The following is a 22,124-nucleotide window of genomic DNA, read 5'->3' on the forward strand; positions in this document are numbered from 1 at the left end:
GCACAGAGGGACTGCAGGTAAGGGGACTTCTCTTTTCACCTTTGCATCCTTTTTTACCATTTTGGTTTGTATTTTATGGCTTTTTATTGTCGTTAACTGATTGTATGAAAGCATCACCAGCTGCTTAATTTCCCTGTGATTCTTTTCAGTAGCTTGTATTTGCCACAGTGGTGACATTTTACAGGTAGTGTAGAACAAAACAGCAGCAGACAGCGAAAAATGCTTCCCTTATTGACAACCTCTCTCGCTTTGTTTTTCTTGTAGCTGTAGCTTGTGCCTGAGAGGGTTACCTAAGGTTTCATGAGGTTGTGTGTGACGCAGGTAAAAGCCAATTTCCCTCTTTCCTCCCATGCATGCAGGTGGATATATGCAGTACTTCTCTCCTTTTGGCACTGGAATCTTAAGCAAAATGTCTTATTTTAATCTCATGAGAAGACAGTGCCAGAGGTCTGTCCTCTGCAGGCAGAAGGGATTTTAAGAGATTTTCTCAACATTGATATTTTAAACTGCTGACCCTGACAAAATGACTCCTCCAACCTGTATTTCAGATATGCAATTCCTGCCTCTTGTCTCTCCTCAGCTAAGCAGTTAACTTGGGCATCAGTCTGGAGGTTTCCAACCCTCTGAAAGATGTACGGCCTGTATTTGGAAGCAGTGAACGATTACATTAATGAATCCTACGGAGAGGATGTGTGGAGACTGATCGAGAACCGAGCAGAGATACCTCACCTCAAGTTTGTCCGACATCAGATGTACAAGTAGGTTGTTGTTTTTAGAAATCATGTTTTCCCATTTGACTACTACTCCATTTTTAAGTGCTTGAACACCAACAACTACTGGATTTTTTAGGCCAAGGACTCGGCGGACTTGAGTACCACATACACTTAGAATAAGTATATAATAGAAAAGCTTCCTTTCAGTGCTTCCACTCTACCTCTATTCAAGTACAGCATGCTGAATCTCTGAAAAAAATGTAACTGCCAAAATATGTGCTGCCACTCACATTCAGAAAGTAGTTATTCATTGATTAGACAAACTATATCGGAGCCTGAACCTCTTTAGTCTATGAAGTGAGGCAGTGTGACAATGCACTTCAAGTTATGTCATAAACAGTGTGACACAATTAAGCATAGTGGTGCAATAGATATACAGTTGTAAAGTTATACAGTTATAATTTCAGTTAGATTTAGTTTTCATATATTTAGTTTTACAGCAGTTTTAGCTTGTTTGTGTCAGGGCCAGGTATAATCAGAAGTGTACAGAACTGCATATACATATGAAATACATGGGTGGAGAACTGTGTAGGAATGAATGGCCATAATGTTGAGTCAACAAAAGAAAACTTTTTACCTGCAATTCCCTCCAAACCCCAGTTTGTTAAACATTAAACCTGAGCTCAACAGCTTGGTGAAATGACATATGGACGGCAACATTTAAATCATTTTCTTGTTATTTAATTCTACAAGAGTAGACTTCATGTGAAAAAGGATTAATTGTGAGGCAATTACAGCACAGCATCATCTCCTGGAATGTCAAGTTTTTCAGTTTCTGTGGTTCAACATCACAAGAGACCTATATTATATTATATTAATCATAGGTGCTTATTTTTGTATTAGTTTATGGTAATAACCCTGTTGAAAAGTTGCATTATTGTTGATTATTCATTTAGAGACAGTTTTGAGACAATGTTGTGCTCATCCCCGCATTTGATTATGATTGATTGTAAAAAGTATTTTTGCATTTTGGTCATGTCTCTAATGAAAAAAAAAGCTATTTATCAAAATCTCATTGGGATAAATAGCAGCTAAGCAAAAACTGCATTAAAACAAAAATGAATGAATACATTTCCTACTATTCAGTGACAACCTGATCCTGCGGTTGGCGAAAGCGGCCGGAGAGGTTCTGGGAAAGACCCACGATGAGCTGATGTACGCCTTCGGGGTCTATATGGTCAAGAGGATTGGAAACTATGGATATGAGCGGATCTTAAAGGTGATGGGAGCTAACAGCAGCAATAAATGCATGTCCTTCTTCCTACCCTCCATCACTGACTGATAATAAATTAGTGATTTAATGCAGACCTTGCACCTCTGACCTCCGACTCTTGGCAGCAGATACAGTTTGTTTTACATTTGCAAATCGATTGAATAAGTCCGTATTTGGAAGCAGCCTCATGAATCTTGATAAGAACTGTGCAGTTAGCCGAGGCGGTTACAACTAAATAGTAAAAAGCATCACTTCCAAACATATTTATGTTAAATTGTTAAATTGGCAGCAAAAGGTCTTATTTAGTCAAAATTAAACAAGAATACATTACTGTTTATACAGTTCAGTATAAGTATATATTATAGGGTTGAAGGGTGATCTTTAAGAGCTGGAAGAAAGAAGAATTACTTTTAAAATAGATATTATTGTTATTATTATTATTATCTGTCGAATTTTGCATTTTAACCACTTAGCGTTGGAACTTTTTGCCGACTTTTTGTTTCCAAGGGTGCAGTGGGTTAAGCATTTAAGCTACTAATATTATACTGCTATCATATAAAAGTAGAAGATTTGAGGAATCCAATTGCACCATACCAAAATTTAGTGGGAGAAAAAATTTACATTGCAACTTTCAAAGCGGTCCCTCGACCTCTGAACTCAAGATATCTGAATGAAGTTTTTCTCATGCATTAAAATGTGTAATTTTCATCTTTTGTATTCAAATATGTCTGCATACTGAGGTCCCTAAACCATCTCGGAATTATAAATAAATTGGACTGGAAAGCTGAAATACCAGAATTATGACTAGAACATCTCAAGACATTGTGAGCAGAAATAATCTTCAGGTTCCAGCTGTCAGATGATGTGCATCACCATCTACTGACCTGCTATCTCCCCCAAAAAACCACACCCAGTGCTTTTTAAAATGGGGCAGAATTTAAAGGGGTTAAATCCTTTCATCATCCATCTTTTCCAGGTTTTGGGGAGAAATGTGCGTGACTTCATCAACGAGCTGGACAACCTGCACGAGTACTTCCGCTTCTCCTTCCCCAAAGTGCAGCCGCCGAGCTTCTGTGTGGAGGAGGAATGCGAGACGAGCCTCACACTGCACTACCGCAGCACCCGCAAGGGCTTCACTCAGTTTGTCAAAGGTAACATGAGCCACAGCAGAGGGGGGAAACCCTGGGGGTTCAATGGTGTACCACAGAGACAGGAAGCTGGGTTCGATCCCCAACCCCAGACCTCTCTGTAGTGCTGAGTTTATGTGTTTATTTGGGTTTCTGCCCATTGCATGCTGGGATAGACTCTAGCAACCTCAATGTGATTAAGAAAGTCAAAAAAATGAGTAAATAAAGTGTTGATGGCTTGTCCAGTGTACAAGATATTATTACTTTTCAACACAGGACACAGACTCACACTATTATAAAGATACATATCTCTTTTTGCATATTTTATAATATGTAGATGTTAAAATATCCAAATAAACTTTCTTAGGATAGACAAAAAAACAGTGTTTATGTCTTTTATTTAGTTGTAATGCACTGCAGATAAACCAATCTGCATTTGAGCTGCATTACCATAAAAAGGTAATTTAACTTTGATGACATTAAACCAAATGTATGCTTACTGTGTGTGGATGGTATATTAATCTCTGCGCATTAATTTTCATCCTGTAGTGAACTGAAGGTTGGAAAAGTCATTCAGAGCACTGGAGTGTGGTTTCTAAAACTGTCTGCAGTCATGCAAATTAAATGGAAATTGTTAGATGAAGAGATGTACAAAATATACAAGACATTAATTAAGCTTAGGTTCTGATTATTTTTGCTTTAATGTTAAATAAGAGGTTAATATTATAAAAGTGTTACTTAATCGTTTTATATGGTTAATGTTTGACCTTTTCTGTGTCTTCCCTTTTAAAAATTAGTCCTATATAAGGTGTGCTGCGTTGAAAAGTAAAATAAATGACGTGTCAACATGCCATCATCAGGCAAGGTTAATCCATGGAGACAAAGTCATAGATTGACGCGATGCATTGATGATACTCAAGTTTCCTCTTCCTTTGAAATTAAGCTTTCACAAGCTCATTTTGACTGAATGTCTTACAAGCTTACAAGGTTGACCTCTACACATTCACGTGTGTGTAATTGTCTCCTGCAGGGCAGCTTTCTCAAGTGGGCCGGCAATTTTACAACACAGATATCGAGGTGGAGATCCTGTCGAAAGAGGAAACTGAGAAAATGACATATGTGGTATGTACCCGGGTTCAGGTCAAGTATCAGTCGAGCTGTCGGACGCCTGACCTCGACCCCGTGCCGCTTCTATCTGCACCGAAATTAATCCATCAGCTTCGACGAGACGCCAGGCGGAGTTATTGTTTACACTCAGACAGCAAGTGTTTATTGGATGGAGATAAGTGTATATTGGGATGGGACTCTGGGTAAACTCGTATACCTGTTGTGTTACTGTCTAGCACCTGCTAACATCAATGTCACCCCTGTTGTTTATGAGTTTTTCTCATAAGCAGAAAGTCAATGTTTGGATTCGTGACATAACCACTGAGCCCTGCGCTAACCAATGAAGCCCAGGTTATTATCATACAATAACTGATAAGTCCAATATTATCTATTTCATTATTATTTTGGCATCACTTTGTAATAAGACAGTTTATAAAGAGTTTATAAAATGTAAATATTCACTTTATTGATGTTATAATTATTTATTGCTAGATCATAAATAAGCTATTTGTAATAAAATAATTTAGCTTCCACAAAAAGTTTTCAACTGCAGACTTATGGGTTATGTAGCATGTAAACCCACTGCCTTTATTTAATGATTCACTTACATACATACCATTAGATTTACAGGCTGAGAAAAATGAAATCATTAGAAAGTTATTGTATTATAATCCATCAGTTCTGGAAAACTAAATATATTAACAAGATGTGAGTACAACAAGTGTGGCACAAATGCTTTAGAAACTTTGTCTTTAACAAACTTTTGATAAGGTTGTGATGTCACAACTATACAACAGGCAAAAGAGAATGACTTTACAGTCATTCTCCAGCTGCAATGATGGTGCAGAGCAGACAAGGCTTTTTCGGAAGTGAGGCTTAAAGAGACAGGCACTATAATGGAAGGTTTCATACGGAGGGTGAGTACAGGTGTATTCAGACAGACAGTATAAGAAAAATAATGTGTTTTTTAGTTGAAGCTGAAGCACAATATGTCTCCCGTAAACACACCACAGTCAGGGTTACAAAGGGGTGGGAGTTTCCAGTAAATTACCAAAAACTCTCCATTGGAAGTTAAGCTGGGGAATTTTGGAAATATTCAAAATAAAAATAAAAAACATGACATTTTAATATATTTATTTTTAAGTAGAACTTTATCAAGTTTTAATTATTTCATTGAACAACAAAAACATGAATGTTGAGTGAAATATTACTCATCTGGCCCGACCCCAGATGAGTAATATGTAAATTAATTGAACATGTGATGGAGGAATTCACAGTGCATGCAGGGGGCGTGGCCTCAGTAGCCCTGCTGAAGAGGTGTGCTATGTGTATGTGATCGAGGAATAGCATATATATTTTGTTGTTTTGTTATTTTGTTAGTTTTGCCTCACAGCAAGAGGTTTGCCAGATTGACTCCCACCTGCGGCTCTTCTGTGTGGAGTTTGCATGTTCTCCCCGTGTCAGCATGGGTTCTCACCGGGTACTTAGGTACTTAGGTACTTAGGGTACACTTAGGTTCAATTGGTGACTCTAAATTGTCTGTAGGTGTGAATGAGAGCATGAATGGTTGTCTGTCTCTATGTGTCACCTGTCCAGGGGGTACCCCGCCTCTCGCCCAATGTCAACTGGGATGGGCTCCAGCCCCCCGCAACCCGAGTGCAGATAAGCAGAGAAGAATAATTATTTATATATATATATATATATATATATATATATATATATTCAAGTGTACTTGCATGAAATCTGCTTGATTTTGACAAGATTATGCTAAAGTATATTTTTACCAACTATATTTAAGTTCCGTATTCAGGGCCAACCTTCAGTTTTGTAAATTCCCTGTTTATTCCCGTTTATTCCCATAAATTTCAGTTAAATCCCATATATTTCCGTCAATCCCCATGAAAAGTTTCCAACTTTAAAAAATTCTTGGAATTTTGTAACCCTAATCACAGTGCATGGTAGAGATACAGTAAACGAGACCAAAGCAGCATTCACAATGATGCAAGACAACCACACAACTGCAAGTTTGTTTTAAAAAAGTGGCTTTAAAAGCGTCCAGCTAGTTACCAGCAGAAGTTCAGCACAGTGGACTCAGACATGCAGAGATTTTGCTCTTGCAGTCAATGAGCAGCAACCGCTTCATACCTTCTACCGCCATGATCAAAACCACTTCGCTTCTTACACCCTCCCCTTACTGAAATGGCTTGAGCCGGCGAGTTACCATGTGGCGGTGCTTTTTGAGCAACATAACTCATAACACACATGACAGAAAATATGTCCTCAAAGTAATTTAAAATTATACAAATTAGCTTTTTAATAGATTTCAAAGCTAAAAAGAAAAATATTCCAGACTCAACACAACAAAATTTTTGCACTAACTGACTTGTATTTCAGAGGTTTTACTAACTTCACACTGCTCGTCCAGGTTTATAAGATGAACTTTGACAACGCCGCCTTCAAACACCGCATGCCCCAGCAGAAGACGGCGCCGGGCTACGAGAAGCTGCCGATGAAGCGGGGAATCTTTTTCGACATGTTCCCCTTCAGCGTCATCTTCCGCCGCGACATGACCATGTACCGCATCGGAGATGGCCTCAAAGAAGTCTTCTCAGACCTCCAGGGCAAGAAGGTCAACGAGGAGTTCACTCTGATCAGACCCATGCTGGAGTTCAGCTGGGATAACGTGAGAATGTTTCTTTACATATTCATAATTACTATATCGTGCATGTGCTGGCTTACTTAGCCATAGAATTCTTTCCGATTTCTCTCATTAGATCTACACACATTTGAACAATGTGTTCGAGCTGTTGTCTAAAGCGGTGGTGGAGAGCAAGCAGAAAGTCATCCCCAAACTGAGCAAGGAGGAGCCAGAGGAGAAGGAAGAGAACGAGAAACAAAAGAGGGAAGAAGAAACAGGTCTCTCCATTTCAATCATTTCAAATGCATTATGTATTTCTAAAAAAAAAGGGTTCATTTAAAATAGATGTGATCACAAAGTGTCAATCAAGTCATTCTTACCCAAGGTCATTGCTTTTGGACAGAGCAAAATGAAATATTTATAATATATAGAAGTGGAAATGACTATCAAACAGACTGAAGAGCCCAACCACAATTGCTCATTTAACACTAAAGTTAAATGCACCCTCAAAGCTCTTTATAACTATATTTTAATACATAATGTAACAACGCAGTAGCACACCAAACCAGCAGTCTGCAGCCTGCTGAATGTCAGAATAAAACAGGAGGAAAAGTAACTAAACAAGAAGATTCATTCGTTGCATATTGCTAAGGGTGTAATTATTTCAGCAGGAAATGACAATACCAATTTTTATCTTAATGTTATGTGACAGAATGAAACATAACGGACATAATCCAGAACATAACCATCAAGAAGGCACTAGAACAGATCTTATAACAAGGTGATGAATTCATAATATATTCTCATGTTGAACATTCTGGCTGTGTGATTGGAATTCATGGCGCCGTCTTCGCACATTTATGCCCTCGTTAGCTCACTTGCTTCACTCACAACCTGGTTCATTCATTCATTCAGTCACCGACTCTGCTGCTCTCCTTCCGTCAGAGGTGAAGGCAGTGGAGGAGATGAAGGGCTCAGACCAGAAGTACAGCAGCGCTGTCACCCAATACAACAGCTCCACAAACTCTGGAGGGGAAGATATTGAACTGCTGGCGTTCCAGACTGTCACTGGTCAGCCTTTTTCACTTTCTGTGAGCATGTTTTTAATAATTGCCACAGTCTTGTTGACCGGTCCCTCATTGTTTTTTACAGGAAAGTGTAGTGAGACCATCTTTGAGGACATGCGAGAGCCTCCAAAGAAACCTCTCCACCTGAAGGGCCAGATGAAGTATGTCCCCCAGTGGGACTCCCTCATCTTCCTGGGGACACCCATGTAAGACCACAACCGACCGACTGTGTTTAGCCCTCTGATCCCCAACATCAGGCTGTTTCAGGGCTTTTTTTTTTTTTTGCACTTTTTACATTTTACTCATTGTGGCCATGCACTATATAAAATATATATAAAATACATAAGTCTTGCAGCTCCATGGAATCAACACCATCATGGCTAGAAGAGGGAACAAATCAAAATGTATTTAGCGGGGCATTCCTGGTGGCACACCTGGTAGAGCGCATACCACAAAGGCCTAGTCCTCATAAGCGGCCCGGGTTCGATTCTGGCTCGGAGCCCCGCATGTCTTCCCCTCTGTCTCCCCCTTTCACTCTAAATATCCAAAAATCCCCAAATTTCCAAAAAATATATTTAAAAAAACAAAACAGTATTTTGTGCAGAATAACACAGTTGTAATGACATACATTACTGCTCAAAAGTTTGGGGTCACTTAGAAGTGTCCTTACTTTTTAAAGAAAAGCAAATTTTTTTAAATGAATAACAGACATATACACAGTGTAGACATTGTTAATGTGGTAAATGTCTATTAAAGCTGGAAATGGCTGATTTTCTTATGAAATATCTATTATATATATATTGTCAGTAACCATCACTCCAGTGTTCCAGTGGCACATTGTGTTAATCCACGCTTATAGTGTTGAAAGGCTCACTGATCAACATTATGTTAGCACAGCTAGAAACTGTTTTGTTCTGATAGAAGCAATAAAATGATCCTTCCTCAGGCTGATTGAGTATATAGAGGTAAAGTTGGAGATTTGTACAGGTTAAAATTATTATTATTTACCCTTGTCAATGTCTTTACTGTATTTTCGATTCATTTTATTTCAACTCATTTCATTAATAAAACCGTTTATTTTAATGGAAAACAACACAGACATTTGCTGGGTGACCCCAAAAATTTGAGTGCCAGCGTATATTTTAATAAAGTTTAATTTCTCTGATAAATTATTTTTCAAATATTGGAATAACACTTTTCTAAGTGCCCACAAGTGTCATGATTATTGGAAAAGAAATTGTGTCTCCACATGCTATACATATTGAATTATTGACATTTTTTACAGCCACTCCTGTCCTGTCCTCTGCTCTGTGTAAACAGATCTTGTCACGTGACCGTTCGTCTCAGCAGAATCAATCATGGATTTTTTTTCATTTATTTTTTTTGACAGACAGCATCCCAGAAATATTAGCAATTCTTTAAATATTGGTCTTTATTTACAAAATTAAGGAAATTGAAAGTCAATTGTTAGACTTCACAGCACCCAGAATGTTGTGTTGGAAACTTTTATTTTACGCTACTCCGATATTTTAAAAAGTCATGGACAATGATGTGTTGCCAGCCTTTTTTTTATTAAATCCTGAATTGTTTCACTGCCCTGAAAATCATTACTTAATTTTGGAGATTGGATTTATTCATGCTAATTCAGTGAAAAAGATTAATTTACATTCTCTTGCTTTCCTTTCCCTTTACACTTTGTGCGTCTCTATTTCTCCTCCTTATTCTTGCAGCATAGAGACGGTGGAGGACATGATAAAGATGGGTGTGTATGTGAATGATCTGAACCTGCATGACTCCAGCAGAGAGCTGATTTTGGCCGGGACACAACAATCGGCTGAGCTGCAGCTGGCCCTCGACCAGGTGATGAAAAACGGCTGAATCCTTAGTCTGCAGGGAGCGGGCATCATACTAACAAAGCAGACTTTAACTGGGGAACTCAACTGTACTAAATCACAGGGTTCATGTCGCCTCAGAGAATGTACTGAAATAGGACTTGTATGATTGAAAGCAGAAGACGAATTATATGATACGCTGAATGCACAAAATGTAAGGACTGCCAGTTTTCTCCACGAAAAAAAGAGTGACCAGGTGAGCCCAGGTGAAAGCTCGGCTCCGGTATTGATTTCACCCATTAAATCCACTTCAGTCATGCAGGAGAGATGTGGATTAAGAGGATTAGAGAAGGCAAAGAGGGATTTTTGAGTTTTAAGAGATGTGAGACTGTAACTGTAGACTCTTTTGTCCCCTTTCTGATCCTCTAGGAGCAACAAAAATATGCTCAGCTGCAGGAAATCATCAAGAAGCTGGACGAAGAGAAGAAGAGAGGAGACTCTTTGCTGTACGCCATGATCCCTAAAGCTGTGGCCGACCGCCTCAGGAAGGGGATCACTGCACTGGAAACATGCCAGGTACAAGGCAGTGCTGTTGACGATGATAGTGCTACTCAAGAGCTACAAATATTAGAGCATCAGGCTCTGAATAATGGCTTACTGCTAAACCGAGGCCATTGGTGTTTTGCTGCGATCTTCTTAATAATGTTTACTCAAAAGAGCCGCACGTCTTGCATTTCAAATACTTTTTGTAGCGTCTACCCACTGCACATGGAGGTCAGGGAGGGTCATGCAACAGTGGTCCTGGCTTGGCAGTGACCTCCACATGAAATGGAGCTGCCGTTTCCATGAGCAAAATAACAAGTTTGCAGGAAACAGAAGTAGACGATTTGGCTTCAGTCTGAGCAGCAGCTGTGCAAAAGGAGTGAGGAAAAGTGGAAATGCTTTTTTCCAACATGTAGGGATTCACCGATCAGACTTCTTCAGCCCTTAAGTTAATACCTGAATCTTGTCCAATAGTTGATAGTGAGTACGTATCCAAAACCAAAACTGTGTGCATAAGTTTGCTGAAGTGAGTGGGATCATATGTAAGGCAACATTAGGCTTGAAGCATAGATTTTATTTACTTTTTAAATCAAAATGTAACAAAAATACATAGATATAAATAAGATGATGGATAGGCATGGTTTTCTTGATAATGATTTTGGTTATTATCAAGAAAACCATGGAAAATGGCTAGATATCAGCTCTTAGGAGCATTTTTTGTTGTTATCATTATATTTCATCATTATATTTGTCCAAACAAATGTACCTTTAGTTGTACCAGGCATTAAAATGAACAAGAAAATGAAGAAAACAAAGTGGTCTTATATTTTTTTCCATGACTGTAGATGGATGGATAGATAGATGGAAGAATAGATAAAACCCATTGTCACTGATACCAGATCCAGCTATTTGAGTCACTAGCAGCCCAGTATCTGTTGCCGTATCAGTGCATCCCTACCAACATGTTCCAGAGAAAGGAGAAGGTCAAGATAAAGGGCAACTGCAGTCATTCCAGACCAGACACAGGTGGGGTGCACAGCAAAATGAACCTGCAATTACTCCTAGCCCTCTGTGAGAAATTAAATCCATGGCTACCCCTGGCAACGGTATCACATCAGATGCAGTGCCAAATTTGGCTGAGAGTAAGGAAGAGGGAGCCAGTGGCCTCTTCCTCACCTTCTACCCTCCCTACTTCTGGTGCCCTTGCTCGGACCACACCCATCTTCGAACTTGGCCTTCATTATGATTTCAACTACACACCTACTAAGTTTTGTGACAACATCTTGTACAGTCCAGGTTGACAAGATCTGTTCAAAAATAGACAGACAGACAAAAAAAAGTACTCAAAACAACTTCTGTAGTAGTACCCACTACAGCAGGTCTCCAGGACCAGAATTTGTCACAATGACACACACAGCTGTACATTCGTGTCTTAGAACAGACACAAAAAGCCAACATCGAGTCACTGTATGTCAATGGTTGGTAGATAAAAGCAGCATACAGATTTTAGTACAAATTAGGGCCGTGACTCAATTAAAAAAATTAATCAAATTAATTAGAGGCTTTGTAATTAATCGAAATTAATCGCATTTTAATTGCATATAAATATTTGACCTGAGAACAGTGAGAAGTAATTTTTTTCACATGGATTTTTAGTATACCATTGAATAATGACTGAATACATAAGCTTAAGCAACAAAAATATTGTTTATTTTTGTTCAAGTCCAACAGACCAGTGCAATTTTTGCCATTAAGTGTAGCAATAGCATATTTAGCCGCTAGCTGCTATATATTTAGCATTGAGTTGATACTTGAGGCTCGATGTGCTGCGGTGATATGCAAATTCCTTGTTGCATAGCAACACAACCATGCTCTTATCGACACTTCCATCCGTTGGTTTTTTGTAACAAAATGTCCCATCATCCACGGGGCCAACCAAAGCGCTCTCATCAGCTTCTTCCTTCTGCCTGAAACTCATCCAGTGAGAAATGTTCCGCGGTGCAAAAATAAGTGCGATTAAAATGTGTCAATTTTTTTAACACGTTAATTTTTGTGTAATAAATTAATCTTAATTAACGTGTTAAAGTCTCGGCCCTAGTACAAATGTACAGCAGCTAGAGGGCAGGAAGAGCAGTTTTAAAACATCTAACATGCCAAATATGGAATAAAATAATGCATTACTCGGACGAACAAATGAATATCTATTCACACTAGAAAACAGCAATAACAAACATGTAAGTGATGACTCGGGGAACGTGTTTCTGGCTGACCTTCAGCTCTTCTGGTACAAGCACCTGGTGAGTACACTGGTGTTTACTCTCACTGTGAGATTAACAGAACTTTGTTTGTTTGTGCCGCAGGTCTTCCCAGATGTGACCATCCTGTTCAGCGACGTGGTCAAGTTTAATGAGATCTGCATCCACATCACACCCATGCAGGTAGTGGACATGCTCAATGAGATCTACATCGTGTTCGACACGCTCAGCGAGAAGCACAACGTCTACAAGGTAAGTGTTTGAGATCGCAGCCTGGTGTGTCTGCAGAGGACTCAGATACTTCAGGGATGGGCAACTGGAGGCCCGGGGGCCACATACGGCCCTCACCCTCACTTGAAGTGGCCCTCAGTACAACTACATGCATTTGAGCATGAAATCTTAAAAGTGCAGTGTAAAAATGCAAAAAATTACTTCTTGCAATTAATGTTGGTCTGCTGTTCTTGCACTGAAAAAAAAACACAATCAGTAAGTGGTTTTGTTTATTTGCTTCAAACCTTTTGTATTCCTATTTATACTGTTAAACATGCATTTGAGCATGAAATATGTTAAGTTACTGCACTGTAAACATATTTAAAATTGCAGTTTCATCATATCTGGTGAAGTGCACGCTCCTATATGTGGCCCTGTGGTAGTGGCCATGAAAAATTGTGGCCCCCTGCAGCATTTAAATTGCCCATCCCTGAGATACTTTCAGCTAACTTGTGTAATTTAATCCTTAGATTACAGTTTAGAAACAATCTCTCTGCCGTCTGTCCAGGTGGAGACGATTCGTGATGCCTACATGGTGGTGGCAGGTGTTCCCAACAAGACCACCTTCCACGCGCACCATATCTGCGACATGGCCCTGGACATGCTGAGTTCCATCGACCACCTTAAAGACCCCTCCACCGGAGATAACATACAGATCAGAGTCGGTGAGCAGGACGGCTGTCTGGAGCTTTAGCAGCTCAACCATGATAACACACTTATGTTATTTTGCTCTTTTGGGTTTTGTGAGCAGGAGGTCACGGCTCAGGGGTCAGACACCCATCTCTGAGTCAGTGTCTGCAGCCTTGTATTCCAGACAAGGCTTTTTATCCACTCATCCACGGAAAAATATAATCTCAAAAATATTTTTTCCTCACCAGAGGACAAGGTAAAGCACACAGTTTCACAGACAGTTTATTATCTGTCACAAGGGGTCACTGTTCTGAACAGAAGCATTTTCTAATTAGCGAGATTTTTGTATGTCCCTAACTGTGTTTAAAATTTAGCAAAATCACTATCTGAGGATGATTACTTTGACAGGACTGAGGCGTAAATTGAGAATAAATATTTTTTTCCCTTCCAGTCCTATTGAGACACATATACAAATAGCCTGCTTGGAACAATAATATGTGTCGGATATCTTTTTTTTTTTCAGCAAAAAAAAGCATATTTTAAGTAAGTTTTACATGCATTTATTTACTTTTTAACCTATCTTTTATGCCCATAACCTAGAGAAATGGTTTTGTAGCAAAAAATGTAACAAAACTGCAGCCCTTTCGATATCGCTATTTTTAGAAACTCTCCTGTGTGCATCAATTGTATTTTGGCGTATGCATTGCACATAATTTGAAAAACCATGTTACCTGTACGCGGTTTGGTGAGAACGGGTTGGGTACGTTGATGGCTGTCTCAGATCAAACTGTCAAACTAGGCCACGCTGATCAAATATTAATCAAGATGATATTACCGCGTTGCCTATTATTCACCTTAAATGTTTTCAGAAACACATTTAAGTGACCTGTAATTTAAGAAAGTTTGCGACCACTGTGGCCACTTTTTCCTGATTGAAAATGAACCAAACACCGCCCGTTGCTCTGATTAGTTGGATCTACTCAGAAGCATTTTGGTCTGCAATCATTGATAACAATTGAAATTGAAAATAAAGAGAGGTTCAAGACTAATGTGCATTCGTAAGTCAGTCTAGCATGCCAGGCTCCTGATTCCATTTAAAACAGGTGAAATAATTGACAGATTTATTTGGTTGTTTGAGGAAAATATGACGTAATCCCTTGAGCCAAAAGTAGACAAGTTTAATTTTTGACAGCACAATTAACAGATACACAGACAGTGTTGTTGTTTTTCAGCAGAAGAAAGTATATTTTCCACATTAAATCTTTAACAAATTATCTACTTTCTATACTACTCTACTGCTTCTACCTTGTTTAAAAATGCCAGAATATGCACATTTTATCAATTTCTAATGTTTGCATGCGTGACACAATATATTGCCTAAATAAATAAATACATAAAATATGACGAGGGTGACCAGACATCCATAAACAGTTCCAAGACAATCCCAAATTACAGTCAGTTGTCCTCAAACCTGTTCCACTTATCTAAAAAATGAATGATTATAATAACAGAAAGGGCTAATACAAGCTGAACAAGCACCAAGCTGAAACAAGGGCTGTCTGTTTCCTGTGAGACTCAACTTGACTTGAGACTTGAAGGACAAATACTGATCAGACCTGACTTAGTGACACAGAAGTACATTTAGTTGTATTTCCTTGAGTATTTCCATTTATGTAGCTTTATATTTCTATTCTGTTACATTTTGAGGCAAATATTGTACTTTTTACTCCACTACATTTAGCTGATAGCTTTAGTTACTTTTCAGGTCAAGATTTCACATGAAATAACATTATCAATTTCAAATGATTACAAATTATGAACAGTGTATTAAATAGTTAAAATGCTGCTTAAATAAATGCATCAATAATAATAATAATCCAATAATATATAGGGAATATATATATATATATATATATATATTATACTATAATATTATATAACAGCAGTTTAACCGTAACTACATTTTAATGGTGGTGCTTTTGTACTTTTATTTAAGGTTTTGAATGCAGGACTTTTAATTGTAATGGAGTCATTTTACACTGTGTTAATAGTACTTTTATTAGTAAGAGAACTGAATACTTCTTTTAACACTAAGTCGGCTTATATTTCATAATGCTGCACTTACCAGAGTGTGTGTATTCAAGAGCTTTTAAATTGTCATAAATAATTAATAACATAGAATATATATTTATTAAATTATCAATTTGTCTACACAAAGTTATTTTTTTACTCTGAATCCGTAAAAAAATATCCTGATCTAATCACATATGTAGGCTGTAATTCTTGTATTATAATAGTATTATTGATTGTGTGTTTTCACTTGTCTGTTGTGCTGATTAGGGTTATCACAGATTGTTGATGTAGTTTGACCTGATTTATACCAGAAGTTGGAGACTTCAGCCACCCCTGCAGTAGGAATTTATTATTAAAAACACTTAAAATGGGTTTGTTAGATCGCTTGTTAGTTTCTGAAAAGATGTTTTAAAAAGGATATTGTGCTCCCACATATGATTAACACACAGAGTGAGGAGCTAAGCATTAATTAATCCATCTATTCTGTAAACCATTCATCATTATCCCAGCATGCATTGCACTAGAAGGCTTGTTTATTGACGGCTTTCTAAGCAAACATTGTATAGACCAAACGCTGAAAAAACATCTTTCTATTCAAGGGTGGATAAACAACTGATGAGTCATTTTTATTATTACACAAACCTATTGCACAAATATATCATGGTCATGTTGAGGGACAGAACAGGTAAAACGAAGTGCAACTTGGGAGTTTTCCTCTCTTTACATGGGAGAAAGGACATATTTTCTGCAGGTTGCAGCTTTGACCCTTATTGGTTTCACCATTGGCTGTTTATAATGCTAACCTTGGAGTTTAAGTGCAAGATGAACAACTACTGTAAATGTATACCAGGGCACATTTGACAAAAGATGGATTAATGCATTTTCTGATCAAAGCAGCTCATGTTTGGTTCTATAAGCTGTTTTTCCGCCCTCAGGTATTCATTCGGGTATGGTGGTGGCTGGTGTGGTGGGTCTGAAGATGCCTCGCTATTGTCTGTTCGGTGACACAGTGAACACAGCCTCGAGGATGGAGAGCAATGGAGTGGTGACTACACTAACATATTTAACAACCCATCACCCAGCACAATGTGCTAAATAACCCACGGCGATAGTATAAATAACAGCAGTGATGTTGAAGATCTCCCTCAGTCAAATTCATGTAGATTAGTATAGAAAACCATTTTCTGTTTAATGACACCATTGTGAAGGCTGCTTTTTAGTTAATGCAAAAGGAAAAACGCTTCATTTGCTTTCAATTACTTAATATAATATAAGTTAATGTTATGTTTTGTAGCAAATCTGTTCTATAATGGAAATAAAAAAAAAAAAAAGCACATTTGTGCAGGCTTAATTTCACTACTGTACGCTCACCAGAATTAGATCTTATTTCCCTGTAAGAGTCACTTCCTTTTGATGATTGCAGAAAGTTTCAGTGTTTCAATAGCTTTAGCAGTAGTTGTCTGTGTATGTCTGTCTGAGCAGGGCATGCAGATACACATCAGTCAGACCACCAAAGATCACCTGGAACATGAGCCATATATCATCGAGGAGAGGGGCAAAATCTTTGTGAAGGTGAGCCACAGACACATCTGAGGGGCCGTATAGGACATAATTCATATCTTCCCTCTCACATACACAATTTAAACTCTCACATTCACAATTTTAACGTCACATTAAAAAATGTACCTCTCATATACACAATTTATCCACTCAAATACACAATTGAACCTCTCATATACACAATTTAACCTCTCAAATACACAATTTAACCTCCAAGATACACAGTTTAACCTCTCAGATACACAAAAAATACCTTTTTTTTGTAAATGTGAGTGGTAAAATTGGGAATGTAAGAGAGCAGATATGAATTATGGCCTACATAGCCGTGGCCCATCATAGACACACGTTTAGCAACCTAGCTCTGTCAATTTTAACAGCAAGTTATCGTTTTCTTATCCACCATCCACTAATTGAGATGCACATCATGATTAATGCTTTACATGTTAGGTTTAGCCAGTCTTGTAGTTCTTGTATTACAAGAAAAGGTTGCTATTTAAAAAAGGAGGCAGAATATTCAGTCTTGAGATATTTTGGACCTGACAGAAAGCCTCAAAGTGTCTAATATTGATTCATTTTAGATCAAATGTTCTTTGCAACATACTCACAATATTTCTGATCAATACATTTCATCTTCCTCACATCTTCCAGGGTAAAGGCTACATGAAGACCTACTGGCTGAAAGGAAAGAAAGATCTATCATTCAAGACCCCGGCAGAGCTGCGCTACAGCAGTGAGCAGAAAGACTCTGAGGACAAGAGCTCTGATGGGTGAGTGTAGACAAAAGGAGAGCAGCCACCACTTTTCTTCTGTACCCAGTGTGGACTCAGGATGCCCCCTGTTGATTCAGTCAGAGCTGTGCTCATTGCCCCCTGCAGCACCAGACAGCAAGCAAACTGAGAGGTTGTATTAGGTGCTTTTGTTTGTTTCAAGGAGTCATGCTGGCCAGCAAAAACTAAATTTTCACTCAGTTGGGGCGGTGCAGCTGGTGGTTTACTGAAAACAAAAACGGGGTGAGACAAAACACAGCACTACAAAAACTGTTTCTTCAGTCTGATATCAAGGCTATGAGAGTTTTTCATAAAAGATATGATTCTGTGTGTGCACCAGCAACACAAAAACTGTATGGTTCTGGAAAGGGACTACAAATGGATTGATTTCATGGCTTGGAAACAAGATGATTCTGCCGAGCTCATGTTTCGTCTGATTTGGACAGCCAACCTGACCCTTGATGGGCCGATAAAATCCATTTATCTCATATGGATCTGGTGTGATAGGAAAGCTGCAGTTATGGGTCAAACAAATCCCAGACTGTCACCCAGGAGACCAGTTCGTGTCCCATTTGAAAACATAAGTAAACAATGTGATTCAAACATCTTAACTTCTGTAACTATGTCACTTCCAGTAATCATGGCGTCCTTGTAACTACTTCACCTCCACCATTTACATGCATTTATTTACTTTTTAACCTATCTTTTATGATGTCTAGCCAGGAAGTTTTCAGCCCATAACCTAGAGAAGTGGGGTTTTTTTTTAGCAAAAATGTAACCAAACTGCAGCCTTAGGATGTCCTTCAACTGGTAGGGTCCCTATTTTTAGAAACTCTCCTGTGTGATCATATGCATGCAAAATTGGATTTTGGCGTATGCATTGCACATAATTTGAAAAGCCATGTTATTTGTACATGGTTTGGTGAGAACAGGTTGGATACGTTGACTGGTGTCTTACAAAAATCAGATCAAACTATCAAACTGATCAAATATTCATCCAGATGATATAACTGCGTTGCCTGACTACGATTAACATTAAGATTTCCTTATTAGTCCCACAATCAACCTCTGCATTTAACCCATCCCTTTTCTTTGACACACCAGTGAACACACCATGCAAAGAACAGTGGGCAGCACATTTCTGCACACCCGGGGAGCTGTGTGTGGGTTTAGGTGCCTTGATTAAGGGCACTTCAGTCCTTGAACTGTCTGTCCTAGGATTCAAACTGGCTGACTATCTACCTGTAATTTAAGAAAGTTTGGGACCTTTGTGGCCACTTTTTTCCGCTTGAAAATTAGAGATGTTCTAAAACCATTTTCTCCCTCCTGATACCGATGCTGTGGGTATCGGCCGATACAGAGTACCGATCCCATACCAGTATGTTATAAAAAAATATCATACGACACCTGCATGACTGTGATATGATTATCATTGTGGTAAGGCCTGGCTCAGGTTAAACCCTTTGTAAAACATGAATAAATACAGCAAATTCAAGCCATTTATTTTTCAATTTATTTTTAAATAGAACAGTATACAAAATAGTAGTGCAACAGCAACTTAAATAAATATATCTAGGAATATATTTAAATTAAAGTGCAGCCTCAATATTACAAAATGAAGGTACAGTATAAAAAACAGTAGTCCAACAGCAACTTAAATAAATAAAGCGCCACTGTTTTAAGAGAGGCGAAGAAGAACTGTGCCAGAGCTTAACGGAGCGAACCAGTAAATAGATTACTAATTTAATAAATTACGTGGTATCAGATCGGTGCCTGGACTCCAGTTCTCGCCGATACCGATGCCAGCATTTTCTGTAGTGCAGTATCGGAACAATTTCCGATATTTTCTATTGAAAATGAACCCAACACTGCCTAACATGCCCTTGTCGCTTAATGCTACATCACGTTTCATTGCTCTGATTAGTTGTAGGTCAGAATAACTGATAACTGTGGCTCAGTTGGTAGAGTGGTCACCTACTGATCGGGTGGTTGGTGGTTCGATCCCCGACCATGGCAGCCTACATGTTGAGGTAGCCTTGAGCAAGATACTGAACCCCAAATTGCTCCCAATGCTGCGTTCATCGGTGTGAGAATGAATTCCCAATGGTGGCAGGTGGCACCGTTTAGGGTAGCCTCTGCCACCAGTATGAATGGGTGTGTGAACGGGTGAATGAGCAGTCTGTAATGTGAAGCACTTTGAGTGGTTGCAAATCGACTAGAAAAGCGATATACAAGTGCAGGTCCATTTACCATAACTGCCCTTGAAAATTGAGAATAAATAAAAGTTCAAGACTAATGTGCATTTGCCTAGGGTACTGATTCCAATATATATATATATATATATAGAAAATATGACGTTATTCCTTGAGCCAAAAGTAGACATGTTTCATTTTTGACAGCACAATTACAGATACACAGACAGTGTTGTTGTTTGTATGTCTTTTGTGAATCACTGAGAAACTCTGCTAATGTTTGACTGCACTAGTTCCACAAGCATCAATGCCAAGCGCATGGGCTCCAACATCCACATCACCAGCAGTGAGGAGCAGGCTGAAGGGAAGCCAAGCCCCAGTGACCTCCCCCTGGACACCCTGCCACAACCAGATGCCGCTAACGAGCTCCTCGCCATTTCAGCCGAGCCTCAGGAGAAGGAGAAAGCCAAAAAGACTAAGAACAACAAGGGGGCCAGGCTGGAAGTGCCCCAAGGAAACGCAATGCCGGAGTCTTTGTCGCCCGCCGACGGCCTGGAGAACCCGGGTCCCTTTCTCAACATCAAGAGAAACAGCTTCAGGGAGCAGTACGCCAAGCTGCCCACCAACCTGCCCATGCGCAGCGGTTCCTGCTCCATTCTGTGAGCAGATGGTTTGTGTGTGAGATTACAAGACGGCTTCAACATGTGACAAGGGTGTGATCGTGAAAATATTGAAATTTAATAAGGGGCAAGATAAAACAGGCAATTTTCAACTGCATTCTAACTCGTTTTGAATGCCAATGGGTTAAAAGAGATCAAAGCTTTTATGACATTTTTATTGAAATAAGACTGTATGTCAACTTCACCAACACTTTTAAACTTCTTCCACTAAAGTCCACTTTTATGAAGGTCAAGTTTGTGCAAAATTTAAGGCTCCAAGTGTTTGATAATTGAGTGCCGTTATCTTGATTGAAGATGCACTCAAAGTCATTGCATTTAAGTTTACTTTAAAAAGATATTAAATGGAGAAAACCAGCATAATGTGCTTGTGTTTCATTCATGAAAACATATGTCCTGTATAGAAATTTGTACATCAACATCCTGAGTACTTGGAGCCACCAGGTTTCACAACAGGTTTCACAACATGCCTTCCTTATATCGACTATTTTAAAGAAAAGGAAGTAGTGTTCACATGCACAGAGAAACAGAGAACTTTAAAATGACACGACAGGTACGGGCAGCCATGACAATGACTTTATTTATGATTAACTTTATGCTACTTTACATTCACGAAGCCTCGCTGTTAAAACAAATTACAGGATGTTTTGAGAAATTAAATCAAGCAATTTTGTTACACCGTTTTTAACACAGAAACAGAAAAACAACTTCTATGGATGCTTCATTTAATTCACAGAGTAGACATCATAAAGAGGTTGTATTTTTATTTTGTTTAACCTAGGCATGTGGTAATTCAGTAGGCATTTGTCTGGACCTTCACAACATTGTCTTCAAGGGTTTTGTTTCTACTTTCTGTATGTAACTGACTGCATTAGTTTCACTGTATGATAGTGTCTATTTATATAAAACTGTATGTACAGCCACTGAAACTGTCGTGTTTTTATTTATTTGTAATTAGGTCAGAGTCCTCATCTGCAGGTTAAAGTGGTTGCTAGTTTTAGAAGGCACAGACCTGCCAGTTACAGATGTTATTAATATACACCTGTTTCTGACTTCAGAGAATCAGATGATATCACATGTCAGACCTCTGACAGTGTGAAAGGACAGGAAGCCTCAATCAGGTGCTGCAGTTATTTTATACATCTGTTAAAAATTTAAAATTATGTTGCGAGAGACACAGTTCCAGTCGCAGAAAAGTGTGTGTCTGTGTGTGTGTGTGTGTGTGTATGTGTGTTTAAGCAATTAAATAAATTAATTAAATTAAATATATATATATATATATATATATATATATATATATAACCCCTGAATCAGCACAATCATGCTGAGTAGTAGGAACAACTCTAACCCTTTGTGCAGCATAACCGTTATGATATAAATCATAAACAAAAAAAAACACA

The 22,124-nt window shown here is 38.6% G+C and overlaps 1 protein-coding gene across 1 annotated transcript; it reads left to right on the top strand.

Moving 5' to 3' along the window:
- Positions 1 to 21,647, top strand: LOC131976912 (soluble guanylate cyclase 88E-like). The gene is made up of 18 exons (XM_059340133.1): positions 1 to 17; positions 265 to 321; positions 581 to 758; positions 1,860 to 1,992; positions 2,963 to 3,137; positions 4,144 to 4,235; positions 6,646 to 6,903; positions 6,995 to 7,136; positions 7,804 to 7,929; positions 8,011 to 8,131; positions 9,656 to 9,785; positions 10,187 to 10,333; positions 12,661 to 12,807; positions 13,334 to 13,490; positions 16,464 to 16,573; positions 17,011 to 17,100; positions 17,737 to 17,855; positions 20,341 to 21,647. The coding sequence occupies exons 3-18, from the start codon at positions 631 to 633 to the stop codon at positions 20,708 to 20,710; spliced, it is 2,445 nt and encodes an 814-aa protein (XP_059196116.1). The 5' UTR covers positions 1 to 17; positions 265 to 321; positions 581 to 630; the 3' UTR covers positions 20,711 to 21,647.
- The last annotated feature ends 477 nt before the right edge of the window (positions 21,648 to 22,124 follow it).

The sequence above is a fragment of the Centropristis striata genome, chromosome 8 (genome assembly GCF_030273125.1).
Source record: "Centropristis striata isolate RG_2023a ecotype Rhode Island chromosome 8, C.striata_1.0, whole genome shotgun sequence".
Lineage (NCBI taxonomy): Eukaryota > Metazoa > Chordata > Actinopteri > Perciformes > Serranidae > Centropristis > Centropristis striata.

Bases quoted from the DNA above. Each gene is read 5' to 3' on its own strand.
- LOC131976912 (XM_059340133.1), top strand. From the start codon at position 631: ATGTACGGCCTGTATTTGGAAGCAGTGAACGATTACATTAATGAATCC. The intron at 759-1,859 runs GTAGGTTGTTGT...CCTACTATTCAG, and splicing joins GTCCGACATCAGATGTACAA to TGACAACCTGATCCTGCGGT. The intron at 9,786-10,186 runs GTGATGAAAAAC...CTGATCCTCTAG, and splicing joins TGCAGCTGGCCCTCGACCAG to GAGCAACAAAAATATGCTCA.